Source organism: Gymnoscopelus microlampas, assembly GCF_963454915.1.
Source record: "Gymnoscopelus microlampas genome assembly, chromosome: 20".
NCBI lineage: Eukaryota > Metazoa > Chordata > Actinopteri > Myctophiformes > Myctophidae > Gymnoscopelus > Gymnoscopelus microlampas.
In genome coordinates this window covers 35,156,835-35,168,004 of record NC_139957.1, presented here as the reverse complement: position 1 = coordinate 35,168,004, position 11,170 = coordinate 35,156,835, and the positions used below count along the sequence as shown (strand labels likewise).

General features: G+C 40.7%; 1 protein-coding gene across 1 annotated transcript; it reads right to left on the bottom strand.

The window, feature by feature from the left end:
• Nucleotides 1–4,505: 4,505 nt before the first annotated feature.
• Nucleotides 4,506–9,803, bottom strand: bub1bb (BUB1 mitotic checkpoint serine/threonine kinase Bb). The gene is made up of 9 exons (XM_084045021.1): nt 9,731–9,803; nt 8,240–8,390; nt 8,069–8,128; nt 7,588–7,732; nt 6,599–6,795; nt 6,331–6,491; nt 5,961–6,166; nt 5,765–5,868; nt 4,506–5,252 (listed from the first exon to the last, which is right to left on the bottom strand). The coding sequence occupies exons 2-9, from the start codon at nt 8,371–8,373 to the stop codon at nt 4,967–4,969; spliced, it is 1,293 nt and encodes a 430-aa protein (XP_083901147.1). The 5' UTR covers nt 8,374–8,390; nt 9,731–9,803; the 3' UTR covers nt 4,506–4,966.
• Nucleotides 9,804–11,170: the final 1,367 nt, after the last annotated feature.

Below are 11,170 nucleotides of genomic sequence, written 5' to 3'. Positions count from 1 at the left end.
GGCACTATAAGGGGTTTAAATCATGAGTTTCTCAACGACGGGTCCAGGGACCACCAGGGGTCCAAATGGAGATTCATGGGTCCGTACCTCTGAGAGTGTACAAATGGAACCAAATGGACCCAGTTTATATGCTTTGGGCCACAGACCCCCATTTGATACCATTATTTTAATCTATGGGACTCCAATCTACACTCTACATCAAATAAACACAGGCAAGAGGTGTGGCATCAGCTGTACCGACTTTGCCACTTGGGGTAATTGGCAGATGTGGCCCCCTCATTTACTTTGACTCTAATGAGCATCTTTATGACCAATATTCATTGACCACTTAATCAGGCACTATTTTATACTTCTTCGTATGATGGTGTCTCGCGATGAAAATAGCTGATCCCCAACCTCTGCTGCTATTTGTGAAGATTTTATTTTGAAAAATGTAAGCTATAATGAAATGCCCAAATTAGGGATTCTAGGGTTGATGTGTATAAGAACAGAGCAAACATCATTTTAGGAAATTGTCAAGCTGTAACAAGGAGAATAATGTACCCTGGTGTGCGCACTGCCATTGTGATGTAAGGTGTTCTGTAAGGACACCACCGGCTAAGAAGGTTTGATCTTTTTGTATTTGTCAGGGCCATTGTTACGCTTGATGAGCCAGCCACTACTTCTGATGAAAACATTGACTCTCTCTCCACTTAGATGAAACAGGAAAGCAATGGCTTGCAATTGTGAAAAGAGCTTACACTGACAATGCAGAGGTAAACCTTTTGTATGCATTCATTTAAATGAAAGCCCCCAGAGCCTCTTAAATTATACAGACTTAATTGTTTGTATTTTAATTCTAACCATTGTTTGGGCATTGGGCTAAAGATTAAGCCATAGATATTTACAGCCCACGGCAGGAGCCCTTGGGTCTACAGTGCTAAGCTCATAACAACAATGTTGTTTTTTCGACCCGGCTAAAAGAAAATGCTTTGTAATCTCTCACTGTGCATTCAAAGATTATCGAAATAAACTATTCATTCAGATTCAAATCCAATGATATTTTCAGGTGATAATAGAGTCCAGGTCAATCATGAAAATGTGAGGGAAGCCTCACAAAGACCATGGTCCTCTTGGCCGTGTCTCCTCCTCCAGGCAACACACCACTGCACAATTACAGCATTTGGCGATGGAATTGGATTAATGATTGATGGTGCTGGAGGTTTTTTCGGGGGGCTGCCTCTCGATGCCAGAATATAGTCCACTCCCACGCTTGGCCCATGACATGTTTTACTAGGACTTGAAAGCAGTGGTGGACAGTAACTAAGTACATTTACTTGAGTACTGTGCTTAAAGGAGCACTTTCCTCACTAATGCTCATTATAAGTTGGCACCATTTCTGTCTATCCACTCTGTGTCTCGAAGGAGGGCTGTGTGGACAGTTCAAAAACCTGCCTACCTGAACCTACCTGGAATATTGTACTTTTGACTCAACTACATTTCTATGACCCAAATTACAAAAATATATTATGAATTAACTACTTAAGCCCTATTTCAAATATAGTGAAATTAGCTGATCTGCTATTTTCCAAAAAATTATTGTTTTTTATTTATTTCTGAACATGTCTGATTCTTTCTTTTTTTATGTTTTATATTTCAATACAGCAATGCATTGATATTAACTAAACAATGCACTTTGTAATTTGTACTTTTGAATAGCTGAGTATTTACTTGAGTATATACTTTGTCCACCACTGAGTCCCCTCCCACGCTTGGCCCCATGACATGTTTTACTAGGACTTGAAAGTGAGGTAAAGCCTGGCCATGGAGCTCGCTGTTAACTGGTGCGTGTAAATATAAAGCGTACAAATAGGTTAAGAGCACTGAGTGTAAAAACAGGGGCGATACAGCCTGAGTGTGTTTGTCTGTCAAAGTAACAACGCTGGACAAAAAGCTCTGCTCCGAGGGGACTCTCTAAAGCCCATTAGGGAAAGGTAGCTAGCTTGTAGCGTCAGAGAGAGAGAGAGGGAGAGAGAGAGAGAGATGGGTGGGAGTGGGGAGGGGGGGGGCTGTGGGGAGGGGAGAGAAAGAGAGAGATATATAGATTTTCTGTCTCCAGAGCAATCTGGATCAGTGGCTGCTTGCTTTCATGAGATGGGCTTTTAACAAGTCCTGCCAAATAGCAAGCCATAGATGATGCATTATGATGTGGTTATGCTGTGTTATTATAATATTATAATAGTGTATCATGTGGTGTATCATTTGTTGCTGAATTTCAGCCTTTTCAGTACACTATAAAAAAGCGTTAATTTGACTCTGAGACTGTACAAATGGAATCAAGTGGGCCCTGATGGGTACACTGAGTTAATTGAACACTGAGGACTTTACTGCGTACTGAGGCAAACGTTATACTTTAAACTTCTCACCAGAACTATAGGCTAGCAGCTTTAACCACATTAACCCTGGCGTCCCTATTTTGGGCATGTTTATAGGCAAAGATTCTCAGACGTATAGCCTAAGCCTATATCTGCTTAATTTACACACGTCGTACGCTGGTGTCATGCAGCGAAACTAGCTGATGCACAGGCTCACAACGCGCCGCAATGTGTGCTTGTATATCTGCTATTTTTGCTGTACGCCAGTGTAAGGTTTAAATAGTTAGATATTTCCAGTACGCCTTTGAAGTAAGCTTTTCTACAAGACCAAGTGGCTGGAGAAGTGGCTTCACCCAGTGTCACTGTACATTAGTATAGTGGTCTCTTTAATAACTAGGTCTGATCTGCTCACCATGGCAAAGGAAGGGATTTCAATAGATAGGAAGATAGGGGTTGCTAATAAGGCAACCACCTATCTTCTACCCATTCATCAGAGTCCTGCCCTTGGAGTGTGTGTGTGTGTGTGTGTGTGTGTGTGTGTGTGTGTGTGTGTGTGTGTGTGTGTGTGTGTGTGTGTGTGTGTGTGTGTGTGTGTGTGTGTGTGTGTGTGTGTGTGTGTGTGTGTGTGTGTGTGTGTGTGTGTGTGTGTGTGTGTGTGTGTGTGTGTGTGTGTGTGTGTGTGTGCGTGGCTGGGGTTAGGATTAGACGTTTAGGGGTAGAGTAACACCTGATTTATAATTGGTTGTGCACCAGTCACAGTGTCACGCACAGAAAATTGTGATCTACAAGCTGTGTGTGTGTGTACAGTATGTGTGAGTGTGTGCGCGCGCCATCATCATCACAGTAGATTAGGGCCACTCCCATGGTTTCAGTGGCACCTCCCACGGGATGACAATTAAACATTTTGAATGGTTGAATTTCCTTCTAGAAAGGTTTTTGGCGTATTAAATTGCTGCCAACAGTTTACATTAAACATATACAATGATATCCTGTATGCACAACACTAAGTTTAGTGATTTAATTAAAGTAAGTGAGTAATCCTGCAGTTTATGGCCATCCAAATGTAGATTATTTTTCTCTTGCGACAACCTGACAGAAAGTGTATGAAAAAATATGAAAAAACATACAGACACAAATGCTGTAGATGTTATTAGTACTGGAGATCAAGGTCGTTAAAGCATGACTGGGAAATATGTCAATATTATAGATGGGATTTTGGATGATTCTGATCATAATATTGTGTCTTTTGCTGGTTCAAAAAACTGTCAGGACCGCCCAGTCATAAGACATAAGTTCTGTATCCGTCACTGGCAGCGCATCGAGTATCCTATCCACTTCAAATAACTTTGACATTGTCCACCAGTTGGGCAAGTCCTACCCAACACCAGTCTAATTTTGTCATTGCAAGAGTAGGGAGACCACCCACTGCATAATAATATCTCAAATGTATATAGCGCATTTCAAAGTACCCTAAGATGCTTTAACATGGGGGAGGAGAAAATAACAAAAGAAAAATCTACTTTATTAGGAAAAAACACTAAGAAAACTAAAGGCTAAGTGGAATGGTGAGACTGGGGGGTGTGCAGTTAGTTAGCTGGGGAAAGCCATATTCAAGAGGTGGGTTTTGAAGGTTTGGAGGCTTCTCTGAGAGTATTGGGGAGTGCATTCCAGGTACGGTACTTGGTCCTGGGGACCTCAAGGAGGTTGGCGTCACCAGACCTGAGGGAGGGGCAGGGGACATGGCGTTTGAGGAGGTCTTAGAGGTAGGGGGGAGTCAGATTGTTCAGTGCCTTGTAGGTGGTGAGTATTTTGAAGTGGATTGAAGTGGTAGCATTATGTACTATACTGGTTATATTGTATTAAGATACTATATATACGAGAGCAAATACACCAAGTCAAATTCTTTGTATGCTAACATATTTGGTCTATAGTATGAATTATGCTTGCCAGCCTCCCATTCTAGCACCCAGCTAGTAATTCTAATACTTTACCAATTTACCAGGATAAAAACAGGCCATTTATCCACAGCTTCTCTTGCATGCCCTCTGCTGACAAAGCATTATAACAACTGCCTTCCCATCTCAAGAAATAATCATCACACTAAGCATCATCCAATCTTTTTTTTTACAAGTTTACAAGTTTATTGAACATCGATACAACATTGGCTTGAGAAGACATTTGACCAATACGCAGACACAATCCAGACTGAATCACATCACTGACACATCTCCTCGTCTACAACAATATCTACTCACTTGATGAGTAAATATGAGAAAATATAGAAAAAAACTGGACTGGGAATGCATTAAAATGAATGAAAATGAAAGCTAGTAATCTTCCTATAGTACAAAACTGATCAATAGCCAGCAGTCACGTTTATATTTTTAAACTGTTCAATATCCACAAAACTATATACAAAAAATAAAAAAATGTAATGTAAAAACTAGATGTAAAAGCAGTTTGTTTGACAAATATATTTTGTTCCAAACAATTAGGGATGTCAATAAGATGTTTTTCTGTTCAAAGAAATAGAGAAATGTTGAGAAAAACAACTCAAACAAAGAAAATAACAGTCTTGTTTTTTGTTTGTCTTGTTTGTTTTTGTAAGTTCCTCAGACACCAGCACTGGTACTGGTTTGGTCCTTTGGACCTCCCTCATGTGCATGGACTGTCTTTTGGCGGTAGCGCTCAGCGCGCAGTTCCTCGAAGCAGAACTCTATGCCTCCGCTATGGAGGAGCTCCTTGCAGTACATGGACCGTTCCTGTGCTTTCCCCGCCTCAGCCTCCTCATGCTGCTGCTGTCGTCCCTGCAGTCTCTTCAGAGGGGTCTCCTCCTCTCTGCCGGGCTTGCGTACCGATAAGACCATGTTCACTGAAGGGTTGATGTGACGCGGAGTCCTTAGGGAAACAAAGCAAATAATACTCTCAGGCGGAGGACCAAAGCTGAAGAAAAACTACACAAGCTCTGCAGGGGGTCTAGGTGGTTGCAATTGGATCATCAAATAAATTAATTCAGGAATGCGTTAGGGCTGCAAACGTTTATCTAACTAATCGATTTGAAAAAGTAATCAATTTAACTCAAATAGATTTTTTTTTGCATCGTGATGGTAGGAGTTGTGAGCATGTAGATCAGCTGTTTTTCGGTGACAAAAGAAATAGTGCTTAAGTGGTTAATCAGATTATTGGATTTAGTCAATTAAATGATATATTAAAAAAAAGAAAAAAAAACCTGCATCTCGATTATTCCACATTATAATCAATAAAATAATCGCTACAAAGAAAATCTATAGTTGCAGTGGCCCTAGATTGTGTTGACATTTGGTTGGTTAATTTCTTACTGGAAACATTATTTTCCTATGGAAACAAATCCATCACCCATGTAAGAGGACATAATCCATGAGAGCACTCACATTGTTGGAGGCTGGTCCGACTCCTCAACAAATGGCTGGAAGGCTGGTGTAAGAGCAGGTGGAGGGGCTACAACATGATGACCATATCTGGACCTGGGGGGCATCTACATACGCAAATAAAGGAAATGTTGAAAATGATCCCACTGGTTAATGATGTTCACCAGCCAATACCACACGTGCACTGAAGTTCTCCTACCTTGACATCGCACCATTTTTCAGGCTTTTGCTCATTCTCCTTTCCCCTCACTGGTGGAGGGGCCACCCAGGCCTCCAACTTAGGTCCTGAAGGCTCAGCACTCGGAGCCTTGTTCTCATCATAAACCATAAAGTGACTGTTCTTATTGAGGACATTTGAGGAAGCGGAGGGCCCCTGCGACACTACTGTCAGACCCTGGGTTTTATCTGTCAAGAAACAAACGCAAAATAAATGTGTAATCCGGTACATTATGTTACGTACCCTGCATGTCAAAACCAAGTCTATTCACTCAGATGACAATTGAGTTATTGTAGTAGCATAAGGTGAGGTAGAATACTGTGCAGTACAAGTGTTTTTGCATGGGACTTACTGGATACCGCTCCAAGTCTATTGATGGGAACAACGGCCTTTTTCTTGCCCCTGTGTTTGAGATCCACCAGACAAGTTCTCTCAGGCTGCTTGATCTCCTCATCGCTGTCGCCTTCCACCATTTGCATCATCACCTGCCGGGACACGCGTGCCTGCAACGCCCTAGGAGGAGGAACAGTGCAGGAAAACCGGTTGGGCTTAGAAATGCAGTGCCATTTCAAAGCGGGTCATGTCATTACTGTTCACAAACGATTCATGTTGACCCGTACTTGCGAAATGCCAAGAGCTTATCTTGTGGTTCTGCAAAGTTCTTGAATCCCTCCTGGAAGACCATGTCTGCCTTGCGGGAGTCACCAACTTTCTCATATTCCTCCGACCAAGCGATGTAGAGGGAGGCTTGAGTCACTCCTATTCCCTGGGCCTGCATGTATCTGTAAATATCCAGGGGCTCCAAGCTGTGCTCTGCCTGATAAGAGATAAAGGACACAAATATGACAAAAGTATCGGGATGCATGAGACTAGATATAGTCTGCGATTTTGGATGTATAATATCTTATCTGGCATAAGTGTTGCCTTTTCCTGGTTTTAAAGCCTAATTTTCTGAACTTACCTGACTGTTCTAGCTATACTTGCCTTTACTCAGTTATATAGTCATTTTGACTTTTGAGTATTCAAAATAATCAAGGTCACTTACAAGAAGGCAAGCACAAGAAAATGGTTGCAGCCACAGGCACCCACAGTGGAAGAATGGATCAAAATAATTCATATATAGAATGGAAAAACTGTCTTTATCTCTCAGAACTCAGGAAGAAATTTTATTTTGGATTAAATGGACCGAGTATGTAAAACCAATTCGCTCAGATTTCTGCTGAATGGCAAAACAAAGATGAAAGTGTTGTTTTTATTTTTTTCTGTCTTGTTGACTTTGCATCTGTTTTCAAAATGTGTGTATAATCATGTGAAGTCTCCCCCCTTTCTTTCTTAAAGCTGCCCTGCTGTTGGTTTTTTGTTGTTTTTTGTTTGTCATACAATTGTAAAAATGATGGTCATCAGTGAGAACTGAAAATAGAAGCTCATACAGACATGGTACTGTTAATAGAATTGTAAAATTAATGAATGTATGGACAAGAGCAAATATACATGTGTATGCATTTATATGTAAAGGGTTTATATGAATCCATATGTGTTGAACAAAGCCGTTTGTGTACAAGATGACCAAAACCAAAACAAATTTCCAACCAAACAGAAGGTCACTTACAAATTTGATCCAGAGGTCAACATAGCGGGGGTCATTGTGATACTTTTCTTCCTTTGTGAATCGCGTCACGGCTCGTTCCAACAGCGTAGCCAGGTTGCTCTCCTTTCCCCCCTGAGGGAATGTTTGTTCTGTCCACTTTATATACCTGTTTAAACACAAATCCACATGAATCTGAACTCGTATGAACTTCTTGTGTCTCACCCTCTCCGTCTATCTCTCTCTCCCCCCTGACACGGCCAAGGCAGATGGCCTCCCACCCTAGAGGCCTGGTTCAGCTTGAAAAGGTATTTTTCTTTCCACTGTCGCTAAATGCTAGCTATGTAACATGTATCTTGAGACAACTTGTTGTAATTTGGCACTATAATAAAATGTAATTGAAAAATATATAATAGAAATAATGTAATTCCTCAAAACTAAATTCTGAGTATATCTTCTTTACCTAATCTTCTATAAGAAATGTGATCCGTATCATCTCTCTTACCGGTCCCAGACATCAAGTGGATCCTCTCCTTCATACACACGCAACTCAGATTCAAAGGCCCTGGGAAAACAGCAGCACAATGAATCACTGTATCATAAGGAGACATGATACACATGGCGTAAAATGTGCACAGCTGTACATGTTGCATTGTTGTCTGATCAGTGTTCTTACTGTTTCTGCTGTTGGATGACAGGGCTTGTTCCCTCCTGCAGAGCCTGCTGTAAAGCTGACATAGCTCTGCCCCGTCTCAGAGGCTGAATATTTTCCTTACATAACTCCCATTCTGCATCGCCGCCTTCTGCCATTGTGTCTGAAAAGAAAGCTGACAAACAGACACAAATACATGTTATTTATTAGCATTACGGTCGAGGTGGTCTCTCTTTAGCCCTAGAATGGCTGCGATATTACATACATTTTGTATTCCAAATACGAATGGGGCACACAATTCAATTCAATTCAATTCAATTCAATTGACAGGCGTGAATAATTACACCAATTGCAACACGTCAATTGTGTGCCCCGTAAGCTTGTGCTCCACAAAGGAAGTTTTCATTTGTTCAGTCCAGCAATCACTTCGGGACCTGTCATCGACAGAGAATGTTGTGTGCAGCTTGTGGAAAAGTGGAGATATTTTACTAAACAAGCGTTTTCTGCCAGAACTTTCAAATGGATATGAAACTACTAGGACAATATCTGACTCCAAGTCGCAGGAATTAATTATTGGGTGAGTACACAACTATAAATGCAACAAAGATCAGCCTGCTACCCGGGCGGGCATAGGAGCGCTATATAGCTGTGTATTTGGAATACATGAAATGTATGTAATAGCACAGTCATTGTAGGGCTAGTCTCTCTGAAACATCTCTTTGACAACAAATTGCACGTTTTAGATTTTATCTACATCAGAATCATTAGTTAACCATATAATATTGACTGCAGTGCAGTATGTACTGTATTGAGTTTAATTCATGGTTGCTGCATGACAAAATGCAATGAATGAATGCAAATTATTCAGTTGCTAATTTATTCATCCATTTATTCTATATTTATCATACAATTCTGGCATACAATTCTACTATATATATATATATATATATATATATATATATATATATGTATATATATATATATATATATATATATATACACACACACACACACACACACACACACACACACACACACACACACACACACACACACACACACACACACACACACCTAAGTAAAGCTGGGAATGTGTGTTATACTAGTTTATGGTCATTCTCTCTATTCACCAATGTATGTGACTGATGCAAATTTGTTGCACACGTATTAGGTTTACTTAAAGTACACTTTATTACTTGTTATAACCTGCTTACTTGTCTTGTATTATAAGTTAGACCTTCTTTAGTATTAGAACTTGTATTGCCTTGCTTACTTCTATTACACCGGTTTGTATTATTATCATTTTGGACATTTGTTTGACAGTCTGTGTTACAATCTTTAAGTAACGTTAGGCCCCAGTGCTGCTGATGTTAGTTAGCTACCATTAGCTGCAAAATGATCTCCAAAACGTTCCTGCAAAGCTTGTTCGCCCAAGAATTTCTTTTTAATACAAACCACGTTTTCAAACGTTAATACACTACATATTTATTAACGTTAACTACATATTTTACAAACCTTTTTCCTTCTTTTCCCACAGATTTAGATGCACATGAAGATGGTGTGTTGTGGAGTTGTTGTTCTTTCTCAACCAGACATTAAAGCAGCCGAAGTTACTATTAAGCCGCTTTGTTGGTGATCCGATCTGTGGGTCTAGAGCGGATACGGAAAAGATGCGGACATGTATGTGTGCGTGCAAATTACCGGATATAGTAGGGTGGGACTGTAGCCCGGATCCACTGGTTAATTCAGAATGGGAACCAGGCTTTTTTGAGCGGAGGTTACTTTTTGAACAGGGACCGCGCAGAGAGATTGGAAGAGCGACGGGTAGCGGAAACACGTCATCTTAAACGCGATTGGCTAGCCAAAAAGCTCAGATCTACAAGATATCACTGCGTTGCAACGCCACCCGTTGATAACTTGTAGATTTGAGCTTTTTGGCAAGCGGCACCGTCTTGCAACGGTGTAGTACAACCAGTGTTGCCATGTCCGCTTATTCTAAGCGACTTTGGGCTTATTTTTCTGTGAAGTTGCTTTTAAATATTGGTTGTTGCTTTTTTGGGGGGCTTGTGTCTAAAGTGTAGTTGCTTATTTAGGCTTGCTTCACAATTGTTTAATTATTTTAACCAGTGGTTCTCAAATATTTTCATGTCATGGTCTGGACCCCTAGCCCTGAAACATAACAGTCATATCATGATGACAGTCATGGATGAACTTTAACCTGGTGTTTGCACTTTCTCCATTTACGAACCGTGCATCTACATAAACGTTCAGATTTCAAATATAAAGGGCTTGCCTGATGGCCACGGATGTTACACTTGTGTACGGGCCCTCAGAAGTACCCGCATCTTACTCTTATTGGTGGCCACACCCTCATCTGAAAATGTTTTGTGCCATGGAGTATTTGTGTTGTTAGAATGTTTAAAAATAAATCTTCCAAATATTCCACATTTTATTTCAAGACTTTTTGATAATGGCAGAGCTTGTAGGTTGGCTATTTACAAATAGGTGATAATAATGGTTTAAACCAGGGGTCTTCAACGTTTTCAGGCCAAGGACCCCCTAGCTGAGAGAGAGATGAAGCAGGGACCCCCTACTCTATATTGTATAAAATTGTGTTAAAGATTCAGTTTTTGTTTTACTTAGTCTGCTCTTTTTTCCCTCAACACCTACAGCCTCTTTGCCAAAAATAATCCCCTCAGAAAAGAAAATTCGAGGGTTCAAGTGGTTAATGTAAAAAAAACTAAATCAAATCACACAAAGATTTGGCGGACCCCCTATTGTATCTCTGAGGAGGACCCCCTGTTGAAGACCCCTGGTTTAAACTAAAGTGCTTCTTTTGGGCTTGTTGCTTGTATTTCCTCCGAGGTGGAAAGACTGGTGACGCGAGGTTAGGTTGCTTGTTTCTCCCGCAAAGCTGGCAACACTCTCAACAACACCACTTCCGGAACGCTTCCT